Here is a 17,779-nt window from a genome sequence, read left to right as displayed (position 1 = left end):
GTGAACTGAATTAAACCAAAACATTTCACACAGGGAAAGTTCTGCGGCTTACAGGTGGCTTCTTTTTAGAAGGAGTCAGAAATGGGGCAATATTGTCTCCGAGGAGCTGGGCAGGTTTGGCTTGCCACTTCTGGGTATCTTTGCCTCCTGATTGCCTTTTCACTAGCTTGGACAACTCAACATGGATGGCCTGGGAATCAAATCAAATTGTATTTGTCACATGCACCGAATACAACAGGTGTCGACCTTACCGTGAAATGCTTACTTACAAGCCTATATTTACTAAATAAACTAAAGTAAAAAATCGAACCAATCAAAAAGTAACAAGAAATGTACATAACAATAACAAGGCTATATACAGGGGGTACCGGTACCAAGTCAATGTGCGGGGATACAGGTTATTCGAGGTCATTTGCAAAGTGACTATGCATAGATAATAAACAGCGAGTAGAAGCAGTGTAAAAACAAAGCGAGGGAGGCAGGTCAATTTAAATAGTCTGGGTGGCCATTTGATTAGTTTAGTTGTTCAGCAGTCTTGTGGCTTTTGGGTAGAAGCTGTTAAGGAGCCTTTTGGTCCTAGATTTGGCACTCCGGTAAGAGAGACTGTATTGACAACTTATTGTAATAACCTTATACAATGTCTTATACAATTTATTATGTCAGCAGTAAAGTAGCCTAGGTTTAGTATTTTAGCAGTAAAGAGGGCGGAGTGGATTGTCAATGAGTATGAGGTTGTAGTTTAGAAGTTGTCCAGTAGGTGACAGCATTGATCATATTAAATGCAACAATCTCAGGCTCAAGCCATAGTTGGACTTTATAATTGAATCAGATCCCGTTGATAAATAAAATTTGATTATCTTTCATGCATAACAAGTATTTTCAACAAATATTAACCAGTTTCCTGTTAAGCTCTCATAACCAAAGTTGTCTTGTGTTTTGTAGCCTACTTTGTTTCGCATTTATTTGCATTTTGACCCCTATAGGTTCTTGGTAATCTAATGGGAGGGATGTGTAACCTGAAAACGAACTGTTATTTGCAGTGGTTGAAACCGAAATTATTTCACAATCGTTTAATTCGGAACAGAAGCATCACTTTTTCCCCGTTCCATTCCACTGTTCCGACCAGCCAAATAAAGTTGTGAACCGGAAAACAATTAAAAAGCACCGGTTATATCGTTAAGTTCTGTTCCTTTTTTAACCTGTGAAATCAACTGTTTTTTTTTTCTTCTTAATTTACCAATCACCAATCAGTGCGGATAGAGCAGGCAAACTAGTTGTTAACATGCTTGATGGACAGACAAGTGTAGCCTATGGCGTAAGATGCGATTTAATATTTTCCGGGTGGGTAGAGAGCGAGAGAGGGGTTTTAGCTAGAAGGGATCCAGCTTTTGTCAAATTAACGTCAGATTTGACTTTTCGTAGCAGATTAGAATAATTTATGCAGCAGGTTAGGATAATGAACGTAACAGGTTAGGAAAAGGGTGAGGGGTTAGCTAAAATGCAAAATAAAGCCGGATCCCTTCTAGCTATTACCCGAGAAAGGGTTGAGGGATAGGCTTGAAGCGCTGGGCATCTTGTTATGATATGCATTATCTGAATAGAGTGAAAATGTAAGGGCGTATTTTTGTAGGCACCAACTCCACCATGGTTTGTTGCACAAAGCCTATAAGGAAAATGAATGGCGTTTTTGGATAAACGCCGAAAATGAGGTATGTGGTAAACACACGTTTAGGAGATTTTATACGTTTTGATCTAGAGAATCTTCATCAGTTTACTCACTTTTTGAGACTTTTTAAGAATTTATATAATAATAAAACATAAATGACAAAGGCTTCATAATTCATAAAGGGCATGTTAACTGATTGCTATTATCGCATATAACAACACGTAAAAGATCTCCTAAGCCTGTATTTTCGGTGTTTATTCCAAAACCCTATTCTTTCCATAGGGATGGCTGAACGAACCAGTGGTAACTTATTTCCGGGTTTTAGGACTACAATCTGGCACGCTTTAATAGCTAGGTCCACAGAATTATACATAGTAGGAGCGGCTTCTATGGAGAAACTTTGAATGTCCTTTAAGCTAGCTAACAACACACCTCTTACCTTTTTGTAGTTAATAAATTCAATGTGAAACGTGATAACTAGGCCTATAGTATCCTTAAATAGCATTGGAAAAGTACATCCATTCTCTAACTACACTGAATAAAAATATAAATGCAACATGCAATATTTTCAAAGATATCACTGCATTACTGTCCATATAAGGAAATCCGTTAATTGAAATACATTCAATAGGCCCAAATCTATGGATTTCACATGACTGGGAATACAGGAAGGTAGGCTGAACACACACACACACTGGCAAAGATTTGTCTGGAATATAAAATACCGTTATTAACCGGTTCCCATGCTTTTAAAATACTGGTATGGATCACTTTTGTTTCTGTTCCTTTAAAAATTGTTATTTTCCGGTTTTCGGTTCTGTTCCCTGAACTGGTTCCAACCCTTGGTTATTGGTCTAACCTATAGCCCAAAATGGCTTTTCTATATAATTCTGATTCAGAATCATGTTTCTGTTTTTCAATGCCTTACCCACACACCTAAATCAGGTCTTTAAAGGGAAAGATTACTTTATTCTCCATCAAGAAAAGGGTGTAATTACCAAGGCAGCAGATATTTTAGTTTTGTCTAGACAAGACTGTCTCACCACACAGCAGTGTACACTGCAGGTCAGGCCAAGTGGGGCTGAGGCCACAGAAAAACACATTCAGAGCATGGGTTAAAAAACGAACAAACACACAATATTCTGAATTCTACCCACAAGGGCAAACGTTTCTAGATGTTGTTATTCACACTTTTTGTATTTTGGTAGCATTGGAGTTGTTTAGTATAATGAGTTGGAACTAACTGAAGTAATAAAACATGTTAAATTAATAAAAATGTTGGTTTGTTTTATCACTCAATGTGTGACATCAGGGTCTTAAATCTTTGTGGCTGAGTAGAGAATTTAGCAGACAGCACTAGGAGCAAGACAGAACAGGTCTTCACTGGCTATGGAAGTAACACCACACAATGATATCTGCAAAGTGTTGGGCTCTAATACCTTTGGTTGGCTTTGCTTTTCTGAACTATATTGTGCAAATCCAACACTAAGTGCTGTAAAATACAACACAAACCCATGCCAAAAGGTTGTTCATTTTTGGCATTACTTCAATATTGGCAGTATTGGGCAATAGTACATAACTCTAAACTTATTGTGAACTGTGAGTCACACTCCACTCCAGACATGGTTTAAGAACTTGTTGAGTATTGCGTGCAGTTTTACAAAATATTATGGAAATAAAATAATGAATCTCTGGCCTAGTGTCATATGAGTGTGTTTGATTGGGCAATGATTTCAGGGATCTGTAGTGACATTGACCCTTTATCTGTTTGTGGGGGGTGGATTTCACTAGCAGTCTAGAGGCGAGGGAGAGGTGGAGGTGTTGAGAACCTCATTTAAATAGGCTATCTCACCTTAGTGGACGGCTCCAGTTTCAGAGCCTTCTTCAGTATCTCCATTGCCTCCTGGTACTCGCTCTTGTCTGACAGAAGCTGCAAATAGATTGCAATATATCTGAACAGCTAAATCAACAATCATCCTTCAGCTGTATACTGCACATGTTTAAGTAGTACATGTTGAATGGCAGTAAATCTTTACACCCATCTAAAATGTCTGAATATGGTTTTAGAATAGAATTCCCCTTCCACCCAGGCACTGTAGACTTGTGAAGGAGAGGTAATGTTAGTGTGTCCCTCACCTTTCCTGTCCTGAAGAGGGCTTTGACGTTTTGTGGATCAAGGGACAGAACATCCCGGCTGGTGTGTAGTGCGTCATCGTACTGCTCCAATTTCAGCTGAGCCGCAGCCAGGTTGTTCAGACACTTCACCCGGTAGTCCTGCACCTCCTCCTCCTCCCCCTCCAACAGCACATCACTACTACCATCTACGGGGGAGGAAGAAACAGGCCACACAGCCTCACACCTGGGCTATTGTCATGTATATGTCCTTGGAGCCCCAGTCTCTCTGGGTGTTAGGGAGAATTATATACTCACAGGAACTAAAGGGGGAGACTTTGGGTATTTGATGTACTGTAAGGACATGTGTTTGCCTCAGTAAAAATCCATTGTTAGCGCCATTATGGAAGCGCTGACTTTGACACTCCTGTGAGTTTGGAAGTCTCTCTGTTACTGCTGAAGTGAGAGTTATTAGTCTACGATCTGTGAGGGATTGTTGTTAGCAGAGCTATGTTAGGATTAGATTGGTAGGAAGGAGCAGTTATTCAAGGATTTACAGTATATTATAGAGACTGTAAAGTTAATTCATCTCACTAAAATCCAGGAAGAAGTCATCATAATCCAAAGTTTGGTGCATTGCCATTGTGTATTTAAGTGTGAATGATCACGAGAGATGTAAATCAGTGGTTTGATGCAAGTTCTATTTATATATATTTGTTCTACTTCTACACATACAGGGGGGAGAGAAACCTATATCCGTTGGGATATTCAGTGATAATTCTAATGCAGATATTCAATGATGGAGTTTTTTTCTCCATGTATTGAATTTCTCAATATTCTGTTGCATTACCACATTTGATAACTTCAAGCATTGTCATGAATCTTGCCCTGGAGGCAGAACTGAGTGATTTCCGCTAGATGGGCCAGCTGCAAAGTCGAAATTGGCTATATTGTAAAAATGTATGAAAATGTTGCCTTTTTGGTCTTAATTTAAGATTAGGGTTATCAGTGTGGTTAAGGTTAGGGTTCGATTTAAAATTGGATTTTATGACTTTGGTCATTTTCTGGCGCAGCCACAATCTGCAGAGCTGCCTCCAGAACAAGATTCATGACGAAAAATGCTAACCTGCTAAATTCGCAGTCTTTTTGCATTGAATATATTAATTTCTTGTTAAGTGCTGAGTAAAATGTAGGCATTGGCCCATCATCATTGATACATTTAGATGCAGCCCACGCTCTTCTCCTCACTGACTAATTTCTGTCGAATGTCTCTCTTGGGTCCACCCTGCCTTTCCAGCAATGAACATTATTAAGGACCTTGAATTAACATGAACGTTTATTAGGTTTGATTAAGAATCAACAATAACATTTCTCATTACAGTGACCTGTGCTGGATATGCTCCTCATTATGATAGCATGATTAGTTCTGAGATGGACGACCAGTAAGCCATGAAGAGACTATCAGGCAATTGGGTGCTGGAAATGTGGACACTGTATTTTTCTGAAGTGTGCTAGTTAACTAAAAGCTGTGTGCGTGCGCAGGGTGTCGGGCGACCCGAAAATCTGAGGGGGCACAAAGTATGTTAGGATGGCTGGGGGTGGGATGGAAATTGCAGAATTGATCATTTTTCAAACACCTGAAACAGCTTTTTCCTGCAATCTAGAGTCAATCATTATGCTTAATTCTATATTAAAATTGGTATATAAAAAAATATATATATATGCTTCTCTGCATCTGTAAAAAATGTGAGTCTTATTCAGTACATTTAGTAATTGTTTGCTTTTCTAAAGTCTACCAACCTTGCCAGCTAAGATAGTTAGACAAGCTAGCTACTCTAACTTGATGGATATCCTGAAATGTATTCTTGGTAGCTAGTTATGAGGTTCAGGGATTGGAAACCTATCTCGGCTAGCTAAAGCCAACTTCATAAAATTGCTACAGATGTAGGAACTTCATCTGATCACCCTGTTGCAGGAGAACTTTCCTGCAATGCATGACATTTTAAAATGTGTAGTGTATATGAGGTTTGAAAAGTCTTCTGAAGTTTGTAATTTCCAATTTGAAATTACATTTGATTTTCCCTTACAAAAAATGTATCGAACCCTACAAAAATGTCAATTCATTATAATCCACATAATAATTCACATTTCCTATTGCCACAGGATTATTTTCCTGATTTAGCAAACTGGCTCAAATTAAGATCCTACATCTGTAGTAGTATTACAGGAAAAAAAGTGTATTTATTTATTAACAGGACAAATCTGAGGGGGCACCTGCCCCTGTGCTTGCACGTGAGTAGCATGACACACGTGTTGAAAGAAAGGATTACCTCTAGTATTTGTAGTAAGGACATCAAGAGCCATCCAGTAGGCCCTGGCAGCCATGCTGTACTCCTCCCTCTGGAAGTGGAAGTTCCCACGCTCTCGTTTCTGGTTTCCGATGCGCATACGGTCCGAAATGGGGAGAATCAGAGGGTCGGGCTTCTCTCTGATGTCCAGGAGCTGCAGCTGGTAGAGTAAGGGGGCCCAGGCTGGAATATCTGTCTCCCTGCCAAAAACAAATACACACACACATACACAAACCTTTAATCACACCCAGACCGGAGCAATAGGGATGGATAGCCTAAATATCTGCATCAACATCTCACTTTGATTGTGTGTAAATATGCTGGGTCAGTGTGTAACATATCACTCATGTTGTTGACATCACCAGAATGGTTGTCTGAAGTCATTCTCCATGTGCCAGTCATTTTCCAATACCACAACTAAGTTTTAAGTTGTTTCGGTTACATCTTGATTGATTGGACTGTATATTGATTGGTGACTTCACCTGCAATATGTATTAGAAGACAACCAATTTCTGCTATCTGGTCGACAGGGAACTGGCACTGTGTTCTAAGATAGATAGATAGCTAGATAGAGCACCAATCAAAAGTTTTTCTTTATTTTTACTATTTTACTATTCTACATTGTAAAATAATAGTGAAGACATCAAAACTATGAAATAACACATATGGAAACATGTAGTAACCAAAAAAAGTGTTAAACAAATCCAAATATATTTTAGATTCTTCAAAGTAGCCACCCTTTGCCTTGATGATAGCTTTGCACATGTTTGGCATTCTCTCAACCAGCATCACCTGGAATGCTTTTCCAACAGTCTTGAAGGAGTTCCCACATATAATGAGCACTTGTTGGCTGCTCTTCCTTCACTCTAGAGTCCAACTCATCCCAAGCCATGTCAATTGGGTTGAGGTCGGGTGATTGTGTAGGCCAGGTCATCTGATGCCGCACTCCATCACTCTTTGTCTTTGTCAAATAGCCCTTACACAGCCTGGAGGTGTGTTGGGTCATTGTCCTGTTGAAAAACAAATGATGGTCCCACTAAGCGCAAACCAGATGGGATGGCGTATCGCTGCAGAATGCTATGGTAGCCATGCTGGTTCAGTGTGCCTTGAATTCTAAATAAATCACAGACAGTGTAACCAGCAAAGCACCCTCACACCTCCTCCATGCTTCACAGTGGGAACCACACACGCAGAGATCATCCGTTCACCTACTCTGCGCCTCACAAAGACACGGCGGTTGGAACCAAAAATCGTATGGCCAAAGGACAGATTTCCACTGGTCTATTGCCCATTGCTCGTGTTTCTTGACCCATGCAAGTATCTTCTTCTTATTGCTTACCTTTAGTAGTGGTTTCCTTGCGCAATTCGACCATGAAGGCCTGATTCACGCAGTCTCCTCTGAACAGTTGATGTTGAGATCTCTCTGTTTCTTGAACTCTGTGAAGCATTTATTTGGGCTTCAATTTCTGGGGCTGATAACTGTAATGGTGCTGGTAACCCTGGAATGAGTAGTCGTGTCCAAACTTTTGAATGGTACTGATATATATATATATATATATATATAACTTATTATTGGAAGCTTGTGGAAGGTTACCCGAAACGTTTGACCCAAGTTAAACAATTTAAAGGCAATACTACCAAATACTAATTGAGTGTATGTTGACCCACTGGGAATGTGATGAAAGATGAAATAAATCATTTTCTCCACTATTATTCTGACATTTCACATTCTTAAAATAAAGTGGTGATCCTAACAGACCCAAGACAGGGATTTTTTACTAGTATTAAAGGTCAGGAATTGTGAAACTGAGTTTAAATGTATTTGGCTAAGGTGTATGTAAACTTCCGACTTTAACTGTATATAAATATATATATATATATATATATATACTGCTCAAAAAAATTAAGGGAACACTAAAATAACACATCCTAGATCTGAATGAATGAAATAATCTTATTAAATACTTTTTTCTTTACATAGTTGAATGTGCTGACAACAAAATCACACAGAAATAATCAATGGAAATCCAAATTATCAACCCATGGAGGTCTGGATTTGGAGTCACACTCAAAATTAAAGTGGAAAACCACACTATAGGCTGATCCAACTTTGATGTAATGTCCTTAAAACAAGTCAAAATGAGGCTCAGGAGTGTGTGTGGCCTCCACGTGCCTGTATGACCTCCCTACAATGCCTGGGCATGCTCCTGATGAGGTGGCGGATGGTCTCCTGAGGGATCTCCTCCCAGACCTGGACTAAAGCATCCGCCAACTCCTGGACAGTCTGTGGTGCAACGTGGCGTTGGTGGATGGAGTGAGACATGATGTCCCAGATGTGCTCAATTGGATTCAGGTCTGGGGAACGGGTGGGACAGTCCATAGCATCAATGCCTTCCTCTTGCAGGAACTGCTGACACACTCCAGCCACATGAGGTCTAGCATTGTCTTGCATTAGGAGGAACCCAGGGCCAACCGCACCAGCATATGGTCTCACAAGGGGTCTGAGGATCTCATCTCGGTACCTAATGGCAGTCAGGCTACCTCTAGCGAGCACATGGAGGGCTGTGCGGCCCCCCAAAGAAATGCCACCCCACACCATGACTGACCCACTGCCAAACCGGTCATGCTGGAGGATGTTGCAGGCAGCAGAACGTTCTCCACGGCATCTCCAGACTCTGTCACGTCTGTCACATGTGCTCTGTGTGAACCTGCTATCATCTGTGAAGAGCACAGGGCGCCAGTGGCGAATTTGCCAATCTTGGTGTTCTCTGGCAAATGCCAAACGTCCTGCACGGTGTTGGGCTGTAAGCACAACCCCCACCTGTGGACGTCGGGCCCTCATACCACCCTCATGGAGTCTGTTTCTGACTGTTTGAGCAGACACATGCGCATTTGTGGCCTGCTGGAGGTCATTTTGCAGGGCTCTGGCAGTGCTCCTCCTGCTCCTCCTTGCACAAAGGCGGAGTTAGCGGTCCTGCTGCTGGGTTGTTGCCCTCCTACGGCCTCCTCCATGTCTCCTGATGTACTGGCCTGTCTCCTGGTAGCGCCTCCATGCTCTGGACACTACGCTGACAGACACAGCAAACCTTCTTGCCACTGCTCGCATTGATGTGCCATCCTGGATGAGCTGCACTACCTGAGCCACTTGTGTGGGTTGTAGACTCCGTCTCATGCTACCACTAGAGTGAAAGCACCGCCAGCATTCAAAAGTGACCAAAACATCAGCCAGGAAGCATAGGAACTGAGAAGTGGTCTGTGGTCACCACCTGCCGAACCACTCCTTTATGGGGGGTGTCTTGCTAATTGCCTTTAATTTCCACCTGTTGTCTATTCAATTTGCACAACAGCATGTGAAATGTATTGTCAATCAGTGTTGCTTCCTAAGTGGACAGTTTGATTTCACAGAAGTGTGATTGACTTGGAGTTACATTGTGTTGTTTAAGTGTTCCCTTTATTTTTTTGAGCAGTGTGTATATATATATATATATATATATATATATATATATATATATATATATATATTTCTCCAAAAAGTACGATGTTTGTCCCCATGTGCAGTTGCAAACTGTAGTCTGGCTTTTTTATGGTGGTTTTGGAGCACTGGCTTCTTCCTTGCTTTCCTTTCAGGCCATGTCGATATAGGACTCGTTTTACTGTGGATAGAGATACTTTTGTATCTGTTCCCTCCAGCATCTTCACAAGGTTCTTTGCTGTTGTTCTGGGATTGATTTTCACTTTTCGCACCAAAGCACGTTCATCTCTAGGAGACATAACGCGTCTCCTTCCTGAGCGGTATGACGGCTGCGTGGTCCCATGGTGTTAATACTTGCGTACTATTGTTGTACAGATGAACATGGTACCTTCAGGCGTTTGGAAATAGCTCCCAAGGATGAACCAGACTTGTGGAGGTCTACAATTTGTTTTCTGAGGTCTTGGCTGATTTCTTTTGATTTTCCCATGATGTCAAGCAAAGAGGCACTGATTTTGAATGTAGTCCTTGAAATACATCCACAGGTACACTTCCAATTGATTCAAATGATGTCAATTAGCTTATCAGAAGCTTCTAAAGCCATGACATCATTTTCTGGAATTTTCCAAGCTGTTTAAAGGCACAGTCAACTTAGTGTATGTAAACGTCTGACCCACTGGAATTGTGATACAGTGAATTATGAAATAATCTGTAAACAATTGTTGGAAAAATGTCTTGTGTCCTGCACAAAGTAGATGTCCTAACCGACTTGCCAAATCTATAGTTTTTTTAACAAGAAATTTGTGGAGTGGTTGAAAAGCGAGTTTTAATGACTCCAACCTAAGTGTATGTAAACTTCCGACTTCAACTGTATGTATATGTATATGTGTATATGTATACACACACACAAGTATGTGGACACCCCTTCAAATGAGTAGATTCGGCTGTTTCAGCCACACCTTTTACTGACAGGTGTATAAAATCGAGCACACAGCCATGCAATCTCCATAGACAAACATTGGCCGTTGAATGGCTTTACTGAAGAGCTCAGTGACTTTCAACGTGGCACCGTCATAGGATGCCACCTTTCCAACAAGTCAGTTCGTACATTTCTGCCCTGCTAGAGCTGCCCCGGTCAACTGTACGTGCTGTTATTGTGAAGTGGAAACGTCTAGGAGCAACAACGGCTCAGCCGCGAAGTCGTCTGTCTTCGGTTGCAACACTCACTACTGAGTTCCAAACTGCCTCTGGAAGCAAGGTCAGCACAACAACAGTTTGTCGGGAGCTTCATTAAATGGGTTTCCATGGCCGAACAGCCACACACAAGCCTAAGTTCACCATGCACAATGACAAGGGTCGGCTGGAGTGGTGTAAAGCTAAACGCCATTGGACTCTGGAGCATTGGAAACGCATTCTCTGGAGTCATGACTCTCTTTCCTTGGTGAGGATTATAGGCGCCAGATCGGCTCGGCACAGGGCTGACAGATAGCCAGACTCCTCCCTCTCTCCCACCAGGGAGGAAGCGGGGAGTTGGGCCGGATTTTATGACTTAACGCCGGTCGTAAACTTTCTCTCTCTTGCCCTGCAGTATTGAAAAGTAAATAATCCCTTTGTTACACAGAGAGACTTCGCCACCAACACTTAAACAATGGACACTGGACAATATATTTCAACATCCAATGTTGGGAATGATGAGGGATGGAATATGGAAAATTAATGTCTATTTTGTGATGTCATAAAAATGATCAGCAAGACTGTATAATGGAAATACTGTAACTTAGGAAGGAAACACATTCTAGCTGTAAAGTTTCCACCCAATAGGATGATAATACAATATGAAGAATGATGAAACTATGTTTGAAAATATAGAAATGTGAGTTTAGTCTTCTAATAAGATAATGGTTTTTCATGTCTGTTGCACACTAACTAAGTCAGGCCCCTAATGAGGTCAGAGTTCGTGTCCACATGATGGAACAGCCCTCCAAGGCCAGAGTGCTTAAAAGGACTCGCTGAGAATTTAAATACAGACCAGAGAACGTGAGGATGTGGTCCACACATTGAAATGGTTAAAACTACAAGACATGAAAATGGTAAGACCCTCTGAAACTCTCGACGAGTGAAGAAGGTGAAGACTAGACCAAACGCTCAGTCTGCAGCTGGGTATGTAAAGTAGCCTAGGACAATTGACCAAAGATGGGAGGAAAGAACAGATTCCTCTCACCACCGTGTGGTACACCTGAAGGATCCATTCTAAGAACACTCCAAGACAAAGAAGCCTACTAAGAAGGACATTGTGACCTCGGGTGGACAACCAGAGACTTACATCAAACCACTTCCCATAGAACCATCGAGTTCAACAGAAAGACGACAAAGACATCTATGCGTAAATATATACATTGCATTTCTTTTCCAAATGAGCGGTCATTCATGTGCAAAGTATTCATATTACGGCGAGCATAGATTCCAAATGTATGTATGATAAGTCCATTCTCTTTGTCTCTCCCACTCTTTATCTTTCCCCACCCCCTTTCCATTGTGTAACAAGCCGTCATATCGTGTCAGTCCACTAGGGACTTTTATCTCATGTAAGTGTGTATGGTATTCTGTGTTATTATTTAGTTAGTTAATAAATAAATGATTCAATCAATTTGTGAAGTACTGAATGTTCAAAAAGGCTTGGGTTCTTGCTGATCCAGGGACATTGTGACATTCAGAATGAGACTGATGAGGTAATAATTAATAATTGTCTGTTATTGATGTATGAGATATTTATGAATATTTAGAGTTTAAGTTGGAAGATAGTAACTCGGTAAGGAGCTTATCCCATGGTGCGCCAAATTCCTAATGAGTTAATTGTTACATGATTAATTTAATCAAGTAATAATTAAACGTAGTAGTTAATTATTAAATAAATAGCAGTAATCACATGAATGATAGTCACATCACGACACTGGAGTGATGAATCATGCTTCACCATCTGGCAGTCCGACAGACAAATCTGGGTTTGGCGAATGCCAGGAGAACACTACCTGCCACAATACATAGTGCCAAATGTACAGTTTGGTGGAGGAGGAATAATGGTCTGTTCACTTAGTTCCATTGAAGGGAAATCTTAACGCTACAGCATACAATGACATTACAGACGATTCTGTGCTTCCAACTTTGTGGGAAGGCCCTTTCTTGTTTCAGTATGACAATGCCCCCATGCACAAAGCAAGGTCCATACAGAAATGGTTTGTTGAAATCGGTGTGGAAGAACTTGACTGGCCTGCACAGAGCCCTGACCTCAACTCCATCAAAAACCTTTGGGCTAAATTGGAATGCCGACTGGGAGCCATGCCTAATCGCCCAACATCAGTGCCAAACCTCACTAATGCTCTTGTGGCTGAATGGAAGCAAGTCCCCGCAGCAATGTTCCAACATCTAGTGGAAAGCCTTCCTATAAGAGTGGAGGCTGTTATAGCAGCAAAGGGGGGAAATACTCCATATTAATGCCCAGGATTTTGGAATGAAATGTTTGACAAGCAGGTGTCCACATACTTTTGGTCGTGTGTGTGTGTGTGTGTGTGTGTGTGTGTGTGTGTGTGTGTGTGTGTGTGTGTGTGTGTGTGTGTGTGTGTGTGTGTGTGTGTGTGTGTGTGTGTGTGTGTGTGTGTGTGTGTGTGTGTGTGTATACAGTACCAGTCAAAAGTTTGGACACACCTACTCATTCAAGGGTTTTTCTTTATTTTTACTGTTTTCTACATTGCAGAATAATAATGAAGACATCAAACTACTAAATAGCACATATGGAATCCTGTAGTAACCAAAACAAGTGTAAGCAAATCAAATATTTTATATTTGAGATTCTTCAAGGTAGACACCCTTTGCCTTGATGACAGCTTTGCACATTACTGGCATTCTCTCAACCAGCTCCATTAAGTAGTCACCTGGAATGCATTTCAATTAACAGGTGTGCCTTGTTAAAAGCGAATTTGAGGAATTTATTTCCTTCTTAATGCATTTTAGCCAATCAGTTGTGTTGTGACAAGGCAGGGATGGTATACAGAAGATAGCCCTATTTGGTAAAAGACCAAGTCCATATTATGGCAAGAACAGCTCAAATTAGCAAATCGAAACGACAGTCCCTCATTACTTTGAGACATGAAGGTCAGTCAATACGAAACATTATAAAAACTTTGAACGTTTATTCAAGTGTAGTCGCATAAACCATCAAGCGCTATGATGAAACTGGCTCTCATAGGACCACCACAGGAAAGGAAGACCCAGAGTTACCTATGCTGCAATGGGTAAGTTCATTACAGTTACCAGCCTCAGAAATTGCAGCCCAAATAAATGCTTCACAGATTTCAAGTAACAGACACATCTCAACATCAACTGATCAGAGGAGACTGCGTGAATCAGGCCTTCATGGTCAAATTGCAGCAAATAAACCACTACTAAAGGACAGCCAAAAGAAGAAGAGACTTGCTTGAGCCAAGAAACACGAGCAATGGGCAATAGACTGGTGGAGATCTGTCCTTTGGTCTGATGAGACCATCTTTGTGAGATGCAGAGTAGGTGAACGGATGATCTCTGCATGTGTGGTTCCCATCGTGAAGCATGGAGGAGGAAGTGTGATGGTGTGGGGGTGCTTTGCTGGTTACACTGTCAGTGATTTATTTAGAATTCAAGGCACACTTAACCAGCACGTCTACCACATCATTCTGCAGTGATACGCCATCCCACCTGGTTTGCGCTTAGTAGGACTGTCATTTGTTTTTCAACAGGACAATGACCCAACACACCTCCAGACTGTGTAAGGGCTATTTGGCCAAGAAGGAGAGTGATGGAGTGCGGCATCAGATGACCTGGCCTACACAATCACCCAACCTCAACCCAATTGAGATGGTTTGGGATGAGTTGGACTCTCGAGTGAAGGAAGAGCAGCCAACAAGTGCTCATCATATGTGGGAACTCCTTCAAGACTGTTTGAAAAGCATTCCAGGTGAAGCAGGTTGAGAGAATGCCAAGAGTGCACAAAGCTGTCATCAAGGCAAAGGGTGGCTACTTTTAAGGAATCAAAAATATAAAAAATATTTTGATTTGTTTAACACTTTTTTGGTTACTACATGATTCCATATGTGTTATTTAATAGTTTTGATGTATTCACTATTATTCTACAATGTACAAAATAGTAAAAATAAAGAAAACCCCTTGAATGAGTAGGGGTGTCCAAACTTTTGACTGGTACTGTATATATTCCTGTCGGTTCACACTTGACAGCTGTTCTCTCCCAGGGCAGTGTTACTTCAGTGAATGAAAGTTTAATATCTAATTCACCACAAGCCCTAGGATTTGTGAACTTGGGAGGGTATTCCAATCCCTCCAAACTGGCAAGAAATGTAATCTGGTCCACCTGTGAGTTACACCTGTAAATTACTGATGCCTTCAGCTTATGCAAGAGTCACTCAGAAGGAAAGTTAAATTGGTTCTCCAGTTGATCAGTTGGTATCTGTGACCCCATAGCACACAATGGAGCGTGCTTGACATGGACTCACTTAATTGATTACGTTTAGCAGAGGGAGCAGTAGGTTGACTTGATTTCGGGAGTTGGGAGGAGAGCTCCACAATTCCCATACCATATGTCAACATCTAGATGGTACGGTGCACACCCATTGCTTAATTATAGTGAAAGTGGTATGCCCTGTCTTATTATCATCCCTCATTCAATATAACGGCATAATTGGAAGGTGCAATTCTGATTTCTAGGTTCTTAAGTATGTCAAGGTCATATGCCAAAATAAAGTTGTAAAACTCAATTCACTTTAAAAGGAGAAAGAAAAAAGCTAATTGGATCATGTTATAAATTCAGTTCTAGAAAGTAGAGATTTGAAATGAAGTCTGATACTGATAAGTCCAGTTGTCATAGCAAGGTCTGGTACTGGTAGTTGTATTGCAAGGTGATAGCACTGTGATGTGTCAGATCATGAATTATTCAAATTGGTTGTGTCAATAACACAATTTGTCTGTCTAACATAATTAGCAAAGCACCAGTCTTTGGGTGCGTTCCTCTGCCCAGGCGTTGCTGACGCATGCCAGATCTTACAATGCGTGGATAGGTATTTTAAGTTTCAGCTAACCACATTATGTTATAGCAATCGGTCAGTTGATGACACAGTCGATGACGTGGCACGCAACCATTGGGGATGCATGTAATGTCTGAGCAGGGGAGCACGATCACTGTGCCTGTGTCAGCAGGTGGAATCGGGTTACCATTTCACCTCTCCTCCCAAGGGACTACATCCAGTGTTACATGATGCAGGAGTATGTAGCAGATGAGCTATGACCTTGGAAACATGAGATGGATCCCTTGGGACCGGAGGAAGTAGGGTCATTCAAAGATGTTTATCAGTTTAGGCTTTGGATGAGTAGACAAAAGAGGAAATAACCTTAGAAGTCAGACTCCACCATTAGTGATGGTGACTAGCTCGTAGAACAGGAATGGGCAACTCCAGTCCTCGGTGGTCGGAGTGGTGTTACACTTTTTCCCCATCCCTAGCCAACACAGCTGATTAAACTAATTGCATTCTAAACTATAGATCATGATTAGTTGATTATTGGAGTCAGATGTGTTAGTTGGGGCTGGGGGCAAAAGTGTGAGACCAATCAGGTCCCCAAGGACTGGAGGTGCCCATCCCTGAAGTAGAATATTCATATTTAGCATATGTAGATGTACAGGTAACTGCCAAAATAAAGGAAACACCTGAGTAAATGAGGGATACAAAGTATATTAAAAGCAGGTGCTTCCACTCAGGTGTGGTTTCTGAGTTAATTAAGCGATTAACATCCCATCATGCTTAGGGTCATGTACAAAAATGCCCAGTTGCCCATTCATTTTGGCAACCATGGCCAGAACAACAGATCTCAGTGACTTTGAAAGAGGGGTCTCAAAGGCGTGCGTGTGTTATCAGGACAACGTGAAATGTTGAAAAGTGTCTTGCATTTGTTAAAATGCCATTTTAGGCTTTGGGGTTAAGGTTATGGTTAGGGGAAATTAGGATTTTGAATAGAGTAACACAGTATGAGTTATAATACCAATAAAACCTAGCGGTCAAACAGGGAAATGGTTCCAATCGTTTTTCCACCACTCATTTTTCCCATAGAGGATTTTAGGAACACGTAAAGTAAGGGCTGTGTTTCGTGTAGGCTTCCCCTGGTGTGATGTTTTGTAAATCTCTGACCTATCAATATTTCTTAATTTGTAAATTTTCGCTTCAGTTTATTTTAGTAAATACTTTTTTTCTTAACTGCATTGTTGGTTAAGGGCTTGTAAGTAATCATTTCACTGTAAGGTGAATACCTGTTGTATTCGGCACATGTGACAAACGATTTGATTTATTCACGTGTAGTCACCCCCTCCCCCCCAAAAAAATATTTTAAATGCTAATGTGGCTATCATAAAGAACTACAAATGCCATAATAATCTGGATGAGACTGCTTAATCGAGGCAAATGTAAGAATCTCTGGATTAACTATCTAATGTTGGCTAAGTGAACACTGAACAAATAAAAATGCAACAATTTCAAAGATTTTACTGAGTTAGAGTTCATATAAGGAAATCAGTCAATTTCATGACTGGGAATACAGATGTGCATCTGTTGGTCACAGATACCTTTAAAAAAAAGAAGGTAGGGGAGTGGATCAGAACCAGTCAGTATCTGGTGTGACCCCCCCCCCATTTGCTTCATGTAGCGCGACACTTCACCTTCACATAGAGTTGATCAGGCTGTTGACTCTGGAATGTTGTACCATTCCTTTTCAATGGCTGTGCGAAGTTGCTGGATATTGGCAGGAACTGGAACACGCTGTCGTACACATCGATCCAGAGCATCCCAAACATGCTCAATGGGTGACATGTCTGGTGAGTATGCAGGCTATGGAAGAACTGACATTTTCAGCTTCCAGGAATTGGGTACAGATCCTTGCAACATGGGGCCGTGCATTATCATGCTGAAACATGAGGTGATGGCAACAGAAGAATGGCACGACAATGGGCCTCAGGATCTCGTATCTCTGTGCATTCAAATTGCCATCGATAAAATGCAATTTTGTTCATTGTCCGTAGCTTATGCCTGCCAATGCCATAACCCCACCGTCACCTTGGGGCGCTCTGTTCCCAACGTTGACATCAGCAAACCGCTT

The 17,779-nt window shown here is 41.3% G+C and overlaps 1 protein-coding gene across 4 annotated transcripts in view; it reads right to left on the bottom strand.

The window, feature by feature from the left end:
• LOC106573474 (peptidyl-prolyl cis-trans isomerase FKBP8) overlaps positions 1-17,779 on the bottom strand; it is a 56,046-nt gene that overhangs the window by 677 nt on the left and 37,590 nt on the right. For 3 of the 4 annotated variants that reach the window (XM_014148557.2, XM_045697128.1, XM_014148559.2), the window contains 4 exons: positions 6,109-6,326; positions 3,803-3,987; positions 3,519-3,596; positions 53-190 (listed from right to left, as the gene is read on the bottom strand). In XM_014148557.2, coding sequence (XP_014004032.1) covers positions 53-190; positions 3,519-3,596; positions 3,803-3,987; positions 6,109-6,326 — 619 coding nt within the window. The remainder of the gene's footprint in view (positions 1-52; positions 191-3,518; positions 3,597-3,802; positions 3,988-6,108; positions 6,327-17,779) is intronic. The other variant, XM_045697130.1, reaches the window with a different exon arrangement.

Source organism: Salmo salar, chromosome ssa16 (assembly GCF_905237065.1).
Source record: "Salmo salar chromosome ssa16, Ssal_v3.1, whole genome shotgun sequence".
Classification (NCBI taxonomy): Eukaryota; Metazoa; Chordata; class Actinopteri; order Salmoniformes; family Salmonidae; genus Salmo; species Salmo salar.
Note: the sequence above shows the minus strand (reverse complement) of the source record. Positions and strands in the feature narration are given on the sequence as shown.